Source organism: Falco naumanni, chromosome 4, assembly GCF_017639655.2.
Source record: "Falco naumanni isolate bFalNau1 chromosome 4, bFalNau1.pat, whole genome shotgun sequence".
In the NCBI taxonomy this organism is placed as follows: Eukaryota; Metazoa; Chordata; class Aves; order Falconiformes; family Falconidae; genus Falco; species Falco naumanni.
Window position 1 is genome coordinate 100,476,312 of NC_054057.1, and position 17,218 is coordinate 100,493,529.

The window sequence follows — 17,218 nt, forward strand, 5'->3', positions numbered from 1 at the left end:
TGTATCCAGTCAGGTTGAACCATCGTATTTTTCAAATAATCTTACGGAGGCAAGAATGTTACTATTGCTTAAGCAGTCAGTAATGGGCAGGCTGGAACCAGCCTTTCATCACACGGGTATCTAGAACAGGTAGCAGCTGTGCTGTTAATAGAACTTGCTTCCCAAAATGGGAAAATGTTTGCAGGATAAACACAACCCAGCTGTGCATTTATCCCACCGAAAATAGAAAACTAGTTCATGTGGAAGCTACAAACTAATTGTCTGTGCACCTGGATATGAAATATGCAATACTTAAATGTAATAAAAAAGAAGCCTACAGACCAACCTTTTGAAAATCTTATTTTATTAAATATACAAAAGCTCAGCACTTGTGTAGAAAACTGTATCCTCATCTCTAACGTGGTAATGCTGGTTAGGTTCCTGCCTCACTGGTGAAAGAGCGGTCTGACACCCGCTTTTCTCCCCAGTGAAGTGCAATTCTTAACTGATGGAGCAGAAGTTGGTGTTGGCGAGCAGTGGGCAGACTGCACAGTATCGTTATGTCAGCTGCATGCATGAGACCACTTACGCCTCCTATAACCTTTCACTGATTACTACTGCTTTGACCAGCAGAACCGAGCCATGAGACTGAATTGACAACATTCAAATACCAGAAGAATGAAAATAATTAAGGCTAATAAAGTAGGTACTACTCAAAATACTTATAACTCAGATTTCTATTTCAGTACCCTTTGTAGCAAACGTTTGTTCCTATGAATGTTCATGTTAAGTTCCTTTGGTACAGGGAACACATTTCTCCTGACAGTCATAACTGGATTTCATAAATTAAGACATTATTTTTGTACTGAACTGTGTATACTTGCAGAAGAAAACCCACCGTAGCATAGGGAGGGCACATCTGGAAGCCAGACTCTTACCTAGGTGGAGAGAGACTCAGGAACAGCACAAGACAGTATCTAATCTCAAGTACTGGTTAGAGCACAAATAACCTGAATCATCACAATACTGCAAGAAGGCATTCCTCTAACATGGTAAAAAGCTCAAAATTTAGGCTAATGTCTACAAAATCTAGTCACACAAAAATGTTTTCATTATTTGATTTCATGGAGTATGTTCATTGTCCTCACTAGATGAAATTCAAGAAAGAAACAGTATACACAGAAAACAAACCCCAAATATTTTAAAGAATATACATTCAATTATAGAAGTTAATTTTTTTTCAAAACAGCAGGTTGATTTTTAAAGGTTAGTGACCTCTAAGTATCCCCTTAAATAAGTGCAATTTGAAATTAAACTTTTGAAATAGTTATGTGATGGTATAGTCCACATTACCATTTTGGATGCTTAACCAAGAACAACTTCAGAGACTTAAAAAGTTGGAGGAAATCAATGCTTTGACAAATCCGCTGTACCACAGAGCACTGCTAACCTGGCTGCTCAGTATTCCAAAAGTTACTTTGAAAATCCCAAGTCCAAAAGCAAACATCTTGTGTATTGTGTGACAGCTGACTACGTTGTGGTTTTCCTTTGAACACACACACACTTCCAAACGCATCAGCCAAAGAAGAGTACGTGACTGTACACAGAAGAAAAGGCAGCAGCGGGAGGGTTTGTCAGAGACAGGTACACACACGCATTTCCTAAGGCTATCTAATCGTGGTCCATGTAATGAAGCTGAAACCTTCTCCACCTTGCCCCACCTGTCAGTGAGGACTTGCCAGTTCTCAGATCAGGGGGAATTAGTAAGTGGTAAAAGGTACAGATCTGCTTGTTCACTAACTTATAATCAATACAGATATTCCAAAATGCTTTTTTCCCCAAGTCAGTGTCATTGGCTTCCTACGAACAGCATCCTATAGTCATATTTTCCGTGGATACCGTGTATCAATGATCACATTCAAGCCCCCTCCCCAACTCTTGGTGCATACTGCTGAACTGTGGGACGCTGTAAGCATGCTGCAGCAACCAGGACAGAAATGCACTGGAAAAGTGTCTAACCAGGATTCAGCACAAAACCCGACCACCTCCTCACTGCTGCTTCTTTGGTGGAACACGAGATTTTGCAACCACAATTGGAACTACAGAGAGCAACCCGATCAGCAACGCCCAGAGAGGGCGGTAGAAGAGCCAGCCGATGGAGATGGTCAGCAGTGACAGCGAACTGGCTACGCAGAAGGCAAATGCTTTTAATCCAATGTTAACCAGATCTCTCACAACAGGAAACCAGTCCACTGCAGAAACAATTAAACAAGTGATTAAGTAGTTGATAAGATGATAGTTTAAAAGGAAGTCTTATTCACACCTTGGATTTGCACACTGACTATTGCAATCAAACGACAGACTCAAATTATTTATCAAGAGCACTGGACAAGGCATTTCAACAGAGTATCCTCAAGGCATTTGATAATTAAGCAACTGCTAAATATATAGGGCACTGGTATCCTCATCACTTCAGACAGGAAGTAATCCAAAATTAAGTCTGAAAGACTTGTCAAAGGCTTGAGAGGCAGAGTAGACTGATAGCCTTGCAGCTATGGAACAAGCCTAGGGCAACTGATACAATACGCTAGCGCAAAAGTTAATTCCTGGCAACAATACATCTTACAGATAACAGTATGTTTATGGATAAATAATAAAAAAAAACAAGTGTTCGCAGCTACAAAGCTAATGATAGCTTTGATGTCTGAAGTTTATACAAGTTTGAGGCACTGTCCCGCTTTCTGTAAGTTTTTATTCCAACATTTTCCTACATTAAAAGGATAAAGCAAAACTTTCTTTGCTGTTTGTTCATAGTAGTGTAGAATAACCATACACAAAGACATATTACTGTACAACTGCTCATTAATACCTGCTGGGGGGACCACTTTTGTATGGATATAGAAAGTAGTTGGATTGCAGCACCTTGAATTAAACATGAAAGAACCAGCCCAACATGTGCTTTGGCTTCTGATTTTGGTAAACACTAGGCTGGGATCTTCTGAGACTGGCAACAGATATTTGCATACTGTTTTTTAATGTCCACAAAGCAACGATCTGGTTCTGGGATCCTGTTTACCTGCAATTGCCTACAGTGACTTTCCGATCCAATCTGAGTTCAAACCAGATTCCTCCCAACCTCCAAACTGATTAATTGCTTATGTGAACAAGAGAAGACTCTCTAAGGATTATGATCCTATTTCTAAATAATTTTACCTTTCTGTAAAAAACTTACCTAAAGTGTAAAAGATTCGGGTCATTAGACTGATGCCTACAAACATTGACAGCCAGCCTGCTGCACGGAGAGCCCAGGTCTTCATGGTGTTACTCTCATGCTCTTTCTGAAACACTTCCTGAAAACAAACACCATGACATACAGCCTGTTTCTCAATTTCTTTCAAGAACCTCTTGATTCCAGTGTATTATACGCAAATCAGGGCTCACAGCATTTTAGAAGTACAAATTCTCTCATAAAAGATATGTTGCAGCTCATTCTGCACAGCCTTTTATGCGCTGTTTTGCAGCACACTACAATAGATTTCAAAGTGCAGCACAGGGGAAACCAGCATTTTTCTAAATTAAAACAGTTAAGCAAGCACTGTTTGACATTATAACCACAGGCAGAAAGCACACAGGTTTTTCTGCCAATGGATATATTCAACATTACTGTAGAAACATAAAACACTAATAAGCAAATGTAATAAAGGAGGAACAATCTGACTTCACTATGCTTGGAGGAAGAGAGAAAAGGCAACAGTATCCACTGATGGCTGAAGGAAAGGTATACGAAAGAAAGCAAAGAGTATACAGGGAAGAAGAGATAAAAGCTATGTGTGTATTTCATCAAGCAAAGCAAAACATCTATTTGCAAGAATTCCAAGTAAGATTTTTTCAAAATGGGTTGTGTGCCCCTCTGGCTCTCTAAAACATACACATGAAGATGGTTCAGACGTAATAAAACACTTAATGGGAAAAGACACGTATGACTGATCGATTACTTGTACATACAAATACTTTATGAATTATTCATTTGTAGTCAGTTAATTTCCAGTGATCTAAAATTCCACCTGATGAAGACTCAGAGCTCACAGCAGAGAGCTGATCCTACTGCTACTGCCTCTGAACTCAAAAGTCTTTCCAACTGCTTTTGGGAGCTCCTGTAAATTCTTGACATCTTGGATTTTTGCAACAGGGCATGAAACAATCACTAATGGAAATGAACCTACTTAAAGGAGTACATGAATCACCAAATTGCTGGAGCACGCAGGATTTATTGGAGCATAAAGCTCTGCCTGAAGGTTCTTTCTCAGCCAGAACAGCAGTAAACATTTCAGACAAGCCTAAACTTCTGTTACTAGAAGCTGAAGAGGATAGCTCCTACGGTTTGTTTAATTAAAGCCTGATTTTTACTATTTTTACACACAACCTTTTCAAAAGCACGTGCTTGCATGTGCAAGTGGGAAACTACCAAAGAGCACATAAAAGCAAAATGAGAAGGCACGGAAACAGCCTTTAAAGCAAAGGACATTCATCAGCAATACAAGGGGATTTAAAAAAAAATAAATATATAGCTACTTTAGCCATGGTTCCTTTTTAAAATTAAAAAAACCATCAGGGATAACCATAACCAAATTATTTACTGCTAGTGGGTGAAGCATGGCATTTTGCTGCAACACAAAGAACATGCAGAAACCTGGAAGGCAAACACAGGCTACAACGCATTGCCCTAGAAAAAGGAGAGAGAAAAGCCAATGTTTACATCAAGTATCTCCTCCAGAGCAGGTATGAAGGAGACTGTGAGCTTACTCCCCTGTTACTTCTGCACAACCATCTCAAATTTTAACCCCTCACTAGTACAGTGTGGTATCTCACCTCCACAGAGAGATCCCCAGGGTACAGAATCTGCAGGATATCTCCAGACTTGGTATGATATGGAACCAGCTGATCACCTCGCTGGCGAGCAATCACAGTCACCTTGGAAGAAAATATATATTGGATACTCAGCTGGGAAAAAGAGTATGCAAAATACAGAAACAGCTTGAGGACTCACCTTATCAGCGGAGCCCAAATGGGGGTCATCTCCACTCAGACCTGCATAGAAGAACGAGACACGAAGGTCTCCTACCTATAAACAAGAGAACATTGGAAGTTAGGAAAGATTTCTTTACAAAGAAGAATCACAGGAAGGACAACTCTGCATGGGAACACTCTTTATGTATCAACACTTCCTCTGAACGTTTATGTCAAGCCAGAGGATACCCAGAATGATTTCCAAGATGTACCTTTTTCAGGCCTAGTTGATAACTGAAACATAACAGATCAAATGCTGTTTTGCAATACCTCCTCTGATTTAGCTGCAGAAGCACATTAACACCGATGAGATCCTTTGTTCACCCCTTGCCATTTCTTCTTTTGGCACAGGAGGGCAAGCTGACAACAACCTATTTCACTCTACTCAGTTCAGTATGGCAAGGTAGAGGGAGAACCCACCTCCCAGCACCATCCTGTGTCTCCATTTAAAAGCATGGCAGACTCAAGAAAACAGGGGACAAAGAAGCAGGATCAGAAGCTTCCTGCAAGAAAGGCACTCATGCTGAAGGACTGTACTAAGGGTGTCATCCCATGTGATGGTCTGCAGTCCCATTTCTACAAATTTAAATAGAAATGGCACATGCCCCTACTTTCTTTTTCACATGATAGTAATTACTGCTTTGGTTTATTTTTCTCATCTTACTTCTGGACGCCTGGGGTTCTCGCTGTGGTAAAAGTAATCCCCTCCTCGGGTAACATCAGCATGTGGATCCTCAAGGTGTGACAAGCTCAACTGCTTGAAGTCATCAATTTTATCCACAATACCTAAGCAGAATAAAGAATCGATACCAAGTTTGGTGTCTAATTTGGATCAGCCAGTTTGCTGGCTGGCTTCCTGATTGTCACTTGACATGACTGCCATTGTGGAAAGAACCAAAGTCCACTGCTGATGCAACAGCAGGCACAGAGCCAGTACAAAGCAATCCTTACCCTTGGAAAGAACAAAGCTGCCAACCTGGACATTAGGAGAAACAGCAGTGAAAGACTCCACAGCCATTGCACTGAGGAACAGAAAGAGTCCCTGATTAGTCCCAGAATTATGATCAAACTCTTGATTTGCAGTATGTAATACAGAGTACTCTTAGGAAGCTGGTCAGTGGTGATACAGAGGTTTTGAGCGACAATGAATTAATCAAGTTCCTAGATGAATCCCTGCAACATTTAACTACACTCATAAATGCACTTTATTTCTAGTCTGCATTTATTTAGTTTCTGCTGTCAACTGCTACATTTTACCTACTAAATTAAGAAACCTAGATCATAAACCTTCTCCATATAATGGTACTTCTACATCATGCCCAAGTTAATCAAATTCCAGACTCAGGAATCCTTTACTTACAGACCTGACTTCATTCTCATAAGTAGTACTACTAGAATCTCCCTGGCAGTAAACAACATATTTTATTTTCACAAATGTCTAAGTCGCATAAAAAGATAAGATGGATGGATGGAAGGAAGAAGACATATAGTACATACTTAAAATAGAATCTCATTACTGCTAGGCATGAATTCTAAATTTCAGCACATCTGCATACACTGTGCTGTCTCAGACAAGGATCCACCACAGTTATGCTCAGTTTCCTTGGTTTGTACAAATACACTCAGATGAAATGTTCTTAGCTGCAGCACTTTTTAAATTATGTACTGCGATAGCACTGAATCAAAAATGTTTTTTACTCTCAGTTGGAGATTTGTATTTATTGGGGAAGGCTTGGAGAATTTTCATTGACAAAAAAGTGTGCATGGGGAGGAGACAAAGCAGGTGTATTATTTGTGCATCTTTTTTTTCCCATTGCTTCTCATCTAAACAAGTCTCCTAGTTGGGACTTACAATCAAAAACACACAGATCTTTGCTTTCCCTCCTTAAGTAGTACTTCCAAATAAAAACCAGTGTATTTGAATAAGCCCACAGAACCAAAATACAGTTCTGAAGATTTTGGGAAGTTCAAACTTTTATTGGTATCCTGGTCTTACTGTCTCTCCAGCTGTATTTTTCACTCACACATAATGTTTTTTTCCCAGATGGCATCCTGCAACCTAAGGAACTAAGCAGGTTCTGTGAGAATGACAGTAAAGCTAAAACTTAGCATTAAAAATGGCACATAGTGTAACTGAAATACTGCAGATGAGAGATACATAAACAAATTATATATGGGTGATTGCCACAAATAAGCCTGTGAGTTCATCCATGCTAGCTTAGAAAAAGCAGCATGCAAGTGGTGTGACAAGCTCATGGGATGTCTGCTATTCTAACCCTGTGCTTGTAATAGAAGAAAGAATTAGTAATGGACTGCACTAACAGACAGCAACAGTCAGGAACCCATTCATGTTCTCCTACTTGGAGATTACATGGTCCAGAAGTAATATAATAATAGCCTGATGTCCAGCCATTGCTAATGGATAGTATAATTCTGGTTCCATCAGGCAGCTTTGAACTGTTCTCTAATTTCTCTATGCTTTAGTTCTCCCAACTACCAAAAGACCAACAGTTTCCACCTGCTTCACTCTGTCATGAAGATTAGTCATTTGGCTTTCGTCTTGTCTCTGATCAGATACAGTGATAGAATCTAGGAGGACTGTGTCAGGTAGTAAATTACCTAGGGTTTTTGTGTCCAATTTCTCGATCAAAGTTTCTGCTGTTCACAACTTCCGATTTCCACTCAGTATCTAAAGAAAACGATAAGAAACTTGAGGAAAAGACAGGAAGAATTGCCACTCAGATCTTAGTTACTGAAGACACCTCTCGACCAATTAATCAGTTTGAAGTTACACTTTTAGTAATACTGTTTACATCAAAGTATGTACGTGATAGTCTGTATTGATACCTAAATCCATCCTCCTAGCATATTAACAAGGAATAGCAAGATTTAGGAACAAAAAAGGGATTCCAGGGATAAAATTGTAACTCAGCTTTGCACAGTGGGAGCTTTGCTGTTGGCATCTTCCAGGATCGGGTTTTGATTCCTCAATCCAGTCTTTGGGAATAACCTGGGTTTGTGAGGAAAGGCTGCAACTTCTGCTAGAATTAGCAAGTTTCAGTGCAGTCAAGCAACAGATAGAGATGGTAGCTGTATGTGCCATTGTAAAAAATGCATAATGCTGCCTTTGTCTGGGCTACAGCAGCCTTCCCACATCCCCAGAACAGACTCTACTACGTTCTTTATAAATCCCACAAACCTAGAGTCCCTTTCTTGAGCACCTTCCTTATTAAATACAGCTTGTTCTATTTCCATGAAGCAGTAGAGAGGAAGGAAATGGAGTTTGGTTAAACAGCAGAGGGAGTAGGGAATGAGTAGAGTGGCTTTGTGTGGCAAGGTTTTGGTAGCAGGGGGGCTACAGGGGTGGCTTCTGTGACAAGATGCCAGAAGCTTCCCCTATGCCCGATGGAGCCAATGCCAGCTGGCTCCAAGACAGACCTGCTACTAGCCAAGGCTGAGCTAACTGGCAGCAGTGGTAGTGCCTCTGGGATAATGTATTCAAGAAGGGGAAAATTAAATCTGTGCAACAAATTGCAGCAGAAGACAGGAGTGAGAATGTGTGAGAGTAACAACTCTGCAGACACCAAGGTCAGTGCAGAAGGGTGGGGAGGAGGTGTGCCAGGCACTGGAGCAAAAATTACCCTGTAGCCTGTGGTAAAGCCCATGGTGAGGCAGGCTGTTCCCCTCAGCCCATGGAGGTTCGTGGTGGAGCACATCTCCACCTGCAGCCTGGGGAGGACCCCATGCTGGAGCAGGTGGATGCCTGAAGGAGGCTGTGACCCATGGAAGCCCACACTGAAACAGGGTTGCTGGCAGAAGTTGTAACCCCATGGGGGACCCACACTACAGCAGCCTGTTCCTGAAGGACTGCATCCATGGGAGGGGGCCATGCTGGAGCAGTTCATGAAGAACTGCAGTCTGTGGGAAGGACTCACGTTGGAGAAGTTCATGGAGATCTGTTTCCCGTGGGAGGGACTCCATGTTGCAGCAGGGGGAAGAGTGTGAGGAGGAAGGAGCAGCAGAGACAACATGTGATGAACAGACCATATCCCCCATTGCCTGTTGGGAGGGAGGTACTTGGGAGTGAAGCTGAGCCCAGGAAGAAGGGAGGGCTGGGAGGAAGGTGTTTTAAGTTTTGAGTTTAGTTCTCATTATCCTACTCTGATTTGAATGGTAATAAATTAAACTAATTTCCCCAAGCTGATTCAGTGATTGCTGAGCCCTTATCTTGACCCACAAGCTTTTAGTTATATTTTCTGTCCCCTGTCCAGTTGACGAAGGGAGTGATAAGAGTGGTTTTGGTGGGCACCTGGGCGTCCAGCCAAGGTCAAACCACTACAAAGTGATATTCTAGTGTATTGGGTACATGGAAGGATTTTGGTGGTGGTGGGGTGCTGCAGGGGTGGTCTCTGTGGGAAAAGGTCAGAGGCTGCCCTGTGCTGGACACAGTTGGCTCTGCAACAGATCCACCACAGGCCGCAGCTGAGCCCATCACTGAAGTTTGGTGCACTTCTGTGAAAACATTTTAAAGAAAGGGCAGAAAACACTAAATGGGGAAGGGAGGGAACGAAAACGAGTAAGAAACTACAGAGGGAACACTAAAGTCATAGGAGGAGAAGGAAGTGCTCCACAGCAGAGCAGATACTCACTGCAGCATGGGAAGAGTCCATGCCGGAGCAGGGGAAAAGTGTGAGAAGGAAAAAGTGGCAGAGAGAAACCACTCTGTACTGACTGTAAACCTGCTCCCACTCCCTGCCCCACTAAAGGGACAGAGTGTAACCTGTGGCAATAACAAGGGTGAGAGGATTCTCAAGTTGAGACTGGGAAAAAGTGAGAGCAAATGTGTTCTGCCAACACCTGAACCAGTAATTACTTATTTTAATTGACAACAAATTAAGTTAATTTTCCCTAAGTCGAGTCAGTTTTGCCCACAGTGGTAACTGGTGTGCAGTCTCCCTACCTTTATTTCAACCCACAAGCTCTTTCATTCCTGTTCTTCCCAATCGCTTCCCCAGTTCTGCTGAGGGGGAGAGTAAGCAAGCAGCTGCCAGCCAAGGCTAACCCACCACAACTAATAACGCACAGACTTTTACTGGACAGAATCCACCAATATTGAGAGGGCAGCTGTTCTTTTAAATGGCATTTCTTTTTGGTCCCTGCCACCATAAGGTTTTTTCACAGCTCACAACCACTAGCTTTGCTCCTTATGTATCTCCATGCTGCAGGATCCCATGCTTCACTGAGCTGGGGTACTGTTATGATCACACCCAGAAACTGCTGCACGCCCATGCTGCATGCCCATGTGCTTTAATCAGAGATAAATGAAGCACAGAGACCAATCTCCAGATACACAATGACTCAGAATATTTTTCTGCCACTGGGTAGATCAGAATAATGCTCTCAGTTCTGCCCCTGCCAAAAAAGCATTTGGCAAAAGCCACAGTGCACATCAGAAGGTGCTGGTGGTTTTCATTAGCTGGTGTTAACATCTAAACAGATTCTCATCAGTCTATCCTACAGGCTGGAGCTACACTGTTCTTCCCTGTCTGTTCGCTTCTGCTCATACCTGACATATGCCCTATTTACTCCACTTCTGAAGAGTAATCAGCTTTGGTAACACTCCCACCTCTGCCCATCTCCTGTACTGAGGACCTTACAGGCCCTGTATCTGGAACATCCTATCCCTGGATGCTGCTCTGAACCTCTGGGAGTTCCAAGACAAGACTTAGATTTTCTGTAGTAGGTGTTTGCTAACAGCACACCTCCTTTCACCTCAGTTACCTCAAGAAAGGAGGTCCTGCCATTTGTTTAGGAAACAGAATTTTTGCTTATTTCTTCACTTTCTTTCCCAAGAAGAAAATACGGGGTTTACAACAAAAATCTGAATACACACATACAAAAGTCCAAAGGTACATTCATTAAAAAAAAAAAAAAAAAGGTGTTTCTGTTGATCAACTTACTATATGAATACTTTGTCTCTTTCTTAATCTCACCATTCTCTTCATATTCCCTGCAGAGAAAAGGGGTGGGATGAAAACCAGAACAGTACACACACACCCCTGCTCAGGGCAGAATACACTTTACAAACGAAATGCACAGATGGGTCACAAGCAACGCAAACTTACCTTTACAACTCTCTGAACTACCTGTTCTGAGGACATAGTTTCTCTGTATGAGACAACTACACACAAATGCTAAACAGCCACAACCCTTTTATTCCCATGTTGCCAAAAAGGTGTTGACTACATCAATAAGGAATAACCAGTATTAGACAGTGAGACAAGCTGACCTAAATCAGTGTCTTTTACAGATGCTGCACTATAAGTGTGTTAAAACTGAGAAGTTATTTTTCACACCTTCACAATGTCTGACTTTTTTTTTTCTTTTTTACCCCTGTATGACACAAAAGACATTTGAAATGCAAGTTCTGTGGAATCAGACTGACATAATAGCTAATAACTTTTATACTACTCTCTGAATTATTATTAGTAAATGAAACATTTTCCCTCTTGTGCTTGCAACTACCAGCAGAGTAGTTAACATCTAATTCGTTTTGTAAATCCCCTTGAAAAGGTACATACAATATTGCCTATATAAACTAATTTGACTGTCTCTCAAGCAACTAAAATTTGCAGTTTACTTTCACAGCTACAGTGTTGGCTTTTGATTATTAAGGATAAGGGGTAGCAGAGTCTTCTAAAAATCGAGAAATCATGTCTTGGTTTAATTAAGTACTTCCATTTGCACATGTATTAAGTACCAAAGAAATTAAGAGATTTCCCTCATAGTCACATGCCAAAAAGTCTCATGTGTCCACAAGTCTGCAAAAAGAATCTGATTTCTAGATTCAATTGGATACAACCAGGTTTTTTAATCGATTTGAAATATTATAGTGTTTGCTAGATTGTAGGTATCAAACGGGCAGTTTTGGGTCAATGGATTTATCAGAGTTGATACTGGAATTCATAATTCAAATTGTTGGATTCACTTTTGAAAAAAAAATTAAGACCCCTTCAGGAGATTTAAATAAAAACAACCAACCAAAAAAACACCAACAAGTAAATCATTGCCATTATGGAAGAAAGCCAAGGGAAAATAGGATGAAGTTTCTGGATTCAGCAAAAATCTTTTTATATTTCCTTTTTGAGGACAGAGGGAAAAAATTGGCTTGAGGGTGCATGCTCAAGTTTTAGAGAATAGCAGCAAGAAAGGCTTAGCAGATGCAGGGAAAAAGAGAATTATACAGTTTTACTTGAAAAAACTCAGGACTAAGTAGTCTGGGGCAATGGTTTTGATTCTAGTAATCAACTAGCAGGCAGGGAGTATAATAGGGATAGAGTTACAGAAACCCTGATGAACAGAAAGTACATCAATAAATAAAAGAAGCTTTAGGAACACTAGAAAGCATAGAAATTGGCTGAGTCTTTGGGGAAAACGTGAGTGTTTTCTCTTTTTTTTTTCTCTTTCAGAAATTGGTAAAGACCTTTGAATTCTCTTGACAACATATGACAGAAAATAGATTAATGGGGTCTGAGGTGGCCCAGCATTAGACAATACTAATGAAAAAAACCCACAGCTGCAGCATGGAGGCTAAGAAACCCCATATGAAGTTATCCAAAATCAGGAAGTGGAAACATTTGATAAAAGGCCTTGGATGTTACCCAAATTTTATCCGATGCAAGTTGTGCAGCATTGACCATCTACAAAACCTGACATCTCCAAGGAAATGAAAAGTGATTCTCTAAAAAAAGTCAAGAACTCTAGAATTCTCCAGCCATAAAAAGTTGTTTTTTTTCCTTTGGGTGTGGAGAGAAAAAAATATTGTGATAGGATTCTGTTAATAAAACAGCTTTATCAACAACTTTTGAAGATCACTTTCACTTACGTGGACTCTTCATATTCTACCCACTGGTACATTTCCACATTACGCTTAAGTTTGACAGCCTGGATGGAGAGCCCATAGCTGGGATCAAACAAAGGCTATGTGAAAATTGAAGAAAATAAAAGTCAGTATAAATGCTGTACCTCTCAAACTCAAATATTGTTCTTTTATTATCAAACACATTTACATACCTCACTGTATGTAGTTAGTACTACGTTACACACAGTTGAATACAGTATGTCATGAAAGACAAAAAGCAGCATCTCTTTATATCACTGATAAATCTGACCTAAAGAATCATCATCAAAAATTATTGCCACAGTGAAGAATAAAAACAGAAATGCTGGCTAATGGCATGCAGGCTTAAGAGTTTAAACCAGGGGGATATATTATTTTGCTGAAAGCTACCCTGCTGTGTTACCTTCTGCAATGCAGGCTGACCACGGAAAACATCATCATTACTGAAAAGTCAGAACTTGCAGAGCCTCTGTACTGCAAGAGCCTGAAGACTTTACAGCACCATGAATATACAACAGGTTTCCTATCAAAGGGGAATTGAAATTATCCACCAAAGGCAATGGGAGGGTAAACACAGCTAGAGGTAGCATGTTTCTTGGGAGCAGGGAGTACAAGGCTGTACAACATTTCCCAGCTTCCAGGCCAAGAACCAAAGCTTGGGTGGTAGCCAGCAATATTTATTGAGAAGGAAAGAAGCTACATGTCTTTTCCTGGATATCACACATAATTTTAATTGGCAAAGACTTTTCCTTCCCTCCAAGTTTGAAATATTCCTATCTGCCAAGATTTTATTTACCTTAGATGTACTCAGAGCACCAGCTAAGTGCACCAGTCTCCCTTCATTCTGCTGAGACACGCTGTGGATGCTATCAAGGGGGATCACAAGAGAAAGTCCCTCATCAAGAGATTTGGCTGTCCTTAAAGCTCGTCCCTGCAACCAAGAAAAGCAAAAATCAAGTCGTGGAGAAACAACAGCACAGCAGTATTTTGGGAAAAAGGTTTGCAGACAAGTTGTCCTCCTGTCAGCTGGGACAGAGTTAATTTTTCTTCTCAGTAGCTGGTACAGTGCTGTGTTTTGGATTTAGTATGAGAATAATGGTGATACCACACGGTTCTTTTCAGTTGTTGTTAAGTAATGTTTATACTAAGTCAGGGACTTTTGAGTTTCTTAGGGCCTGCCAGTGAGAAGGCTGGAGAGGCACAAGAAATCAGAGGGGACACAGCTAGGACAGCTGACCTGAACTAGCCAAAGGGACATTCCATACCATAGAATGTCATGCTCAGTATATGTATTCAGTCTGGCTGAGCCCCACAGCAGCCCTCAGAGTGCTGTGCTCATATTGGTAGCTAGAAAGGTGGTGATAACACACCAGTGTTTTCACTCCTGCTGAGCAGTGCTCCGCAGCATCAAGGCTGTCTCTCCAACCTCCTCCCTGCCCAGTTGGCTGGGAGTGAGCAAGACCTTGGGAGGGGACACAGCCAGGACAACTGACCCTTAAGTGACCAATGGGATATTCCAGACCATATGACATATGCTTAGATATAAAAGCTAAGAGAAAGGAGGAAGGGAAGGCATTTGTTATTTACGATGTTTGTCTTCTGGAGCAACCACTATGTGTACTGAAGCCCTGCTTCCTGGGAAGTGCTGATGGGAAGTAGAGAATAACACCTTTTGTTTTCCTTTGCATTATCTTGACCCACAAGTTGGTTTGTTTTCCATCTTATTTTCTCCCTCTTTGTTCTGCTGAGGAGGCGTGATAGAGTGGCTTGGTGGGCACCTAGCATCAAGCCAAGGTCAGCCCCCCACGATACATAAACTGGGGAGAACTGGCCAGGGCCTGCTGATCGCTGCCTGGGGACTGGCTGGGCATTAGCCAGCAGGTGAAGAGCAATTATATTGTGCATCACTTGTTTTTTCCCTTTGCTTTGGATTTAATTCCTCTCCCTTCTCTCTCATTATATTATTATTTTAATTATTATTTTTATTTTATTTCAATTATTATATTGTTCTTATCTCAACCCTCAGGTTCTACCATTTTCCCAATTCTCCTTCCCACCCACCTGCAGGAGAGGAGTGAGCAAGTGGATGCTTGGTACTTAGTTGCCGGCTGGGGTTAAACCATAACACAGGTGATCTGAAGACCACAAGGAAAAGTTGTATGTTCAGCCTCAAGGCATATTCTCAAAACACACTTGCACTTCTCTGCTCACTCTCTGTCTAACACAGTCTGGGGCATTGCTTCTTAAGCCATGCAGCAGGACCATTAACACTGACTGAGCTCCTCAAACATACATAGATTATTCCTACAAAGGTCCAAAGTTACTGCTCTTCACTTCTTATCTGGTTCATTGCTTATGAATAACTGCAAAAATTATGCCAGTTATGGTCCTTTTTCCACAGCCCCATATAACTACTTGGCAGAAGTTTTCCTTACCTTACCATCATGTTATGGTGTGCTTTCCCTGCAAAGTCACCAAAACTGGGAGTAGTTCTTTTTCCTCTTGTAGAAGTATAAAAGGAAGTCTTACATGAAAATTCACAGAATTCTGCTCCCTTACTCCAGAACTGCCAAAAGCATGTATGTTTGCAATGGTAGGGTGTCAGGATTCCCTGCTTACTTTAATTATTTTTTTAAAATCTATTTTAAAATCTAAAAAAAAAAAAGATATAAAGTAACACTGCGAATAAGTAACACCCTCAATTTTGCAACCTGGAGTATGAATTCATTTAATGCAATTATAACAACACTAGAAATGAGGACCTTATGTTGTCCCAAGCAAAGAGAGAAGACTGGCTCATATAATCCTTTTTCAATAATACTACAGCCTGTTTCTGCATGAACTTACACGTTTTGGATCTTACCTCTCATCACGCACTATAACTGTCTCTACAACACTCAGGGGGTACGGAAATACTGTCTGCGGCCCTGTGATTTCACTCTTCTGTTATACCCCAAGCATAAGCACTAGGCTGTCCAGACATGACGTCCTCTTCTCACGGATGAAGTAATAAAGCTTTAACGGGACCATTTTAGTAAGGCTATAAATGCAAAAGCAGTTGAATGTCACCTCAGCTGTGACACTTTAAAGCTGTACAAACACTGACAGCATTTTACTTACTTCATTGGTAAAAAGAAGGTAGAAAGACAGAAGAAATGTCACAAGTCCCATCAACATGCCTCCAGAAGTCTCGCTGAGCCTCTCCAGGAATCCTGGTTTGGACTCACTTGTGATTTTAACATGTTCTTTTCTGCTGCCTGTGTCAGAGAACTGTTGGGGATAAACCAAAAATGCAATACTGGTGTGAAAGGGGAAGGCGTTCTGTTTCAAAATAAGTCTTTTAGCTTTGTTAATACTGCTGCTCTACAGGGTAACACTTTCTGCCTTGGACCAAAACTTTCCCACACTTATTAAGTGCCTTATCACACTTTTGATACCAGAAATACAGTTAATAAACAAAACTTAATCCTGATGGAAAAAAAGTATTCCTATTATAGTGGTTCAACACATCCCTTCAAGCTTTCTTCACACTGTCTCTAGGTTCCCTATTTGGTGTCCACACCCTACATTCAGGCCATGACAAACTGAGTAATACTCCCGAATTCCAGACCAGCTAAAACATAGCTATAAATAGCAAGTTACATTTTACCGCACCAGTGGAAAAGTGCCTGCATGCTTTAAAATAACTACATCTTGAGCAACAAAAAGAAATAGCTTAAATCAAAGCTGTTACTGTTGTCCTAGCCACTGCCACATTAAAGCACGAAAGCCCAGGGGTTTATCTCCATATACGCTGGCTGTGGGGGACAACCAGGGTGCAACAAGATCAGCACGTGCAGCCAACACAGGAGGTGAGGCTTCTCTTTGGCTCATCTGGTGATGCCAGGAGGGATATGACAGCGGCCCCTCCACTGCACAGGGCCCCTCGCCAAAGGCAGGCCACCTCGGGGGAGCGGCCAGAGCGGGAGCGGACCGACCCGGAGGACCACCACACGCAGCGCGGAACAACGACAGGACGGGTCCGAGCAGCACTTACATTCCTCGACATCCTGATCGCCGGGTGCCACCCCAAAAAAGCCGTAAGAGTCGGGCACGGTGAGCCGCGCACCGAGAGCCGCCCGCAGCCGCGCCCTCCTCCTCAGGGCTCAGCCGGCCCTCCCGCCCCTGCAGTGCATGCCGGGACGCGTAGTTCCCGCCTAAGCCGCGCGGGGCGCGGGGCAGGCCGGGAAGTGTAGGCAGTGCCGCGGCCGCGCTGAGGGAGCGGCCTGCTGT

General features: G+C 41.9%; 1 protein-coding gene across 1 annotated transcript; it reads right to left on the reverse strand.

Moving 5' to 3' along the window:
• Nucleotides 1-326: 326 nt before the first annotated feature.
• On the reverse strand, nt 327-17,112 carry TMEM43 (transmembrane protein 43). Its single transcript, XM_040592973.1, has 12 exons — nt 16,983-17,112; nt 16,067-16,216; nt 13,743-13,877; nt 12,932-13,026; nt 11,007-11,056; nt 7,666-7,735; nt 5,998-6,068; nt 5,711-5,832; nt 5,027-5,101; nt 4,849-4,950; nt 3,212-3,329; nt 327-2,231 (listed from the first exon to the last, which is right to left on the reverse strand). The coding sequence occupies exons 1-12, from the start codon at nt 16,992-16,994 to the stop codon at nt 2,029-2,031; spliced, it is 1,203 nt and encodes a 400-aa protein (XP_040448907.1). The 5' UTR covers nt 16,995-17,112; the 3' UTR covers nt 327-2,028.
• Nucleotides 17,113-17,218: the final 106 nt, after the last annotated feature.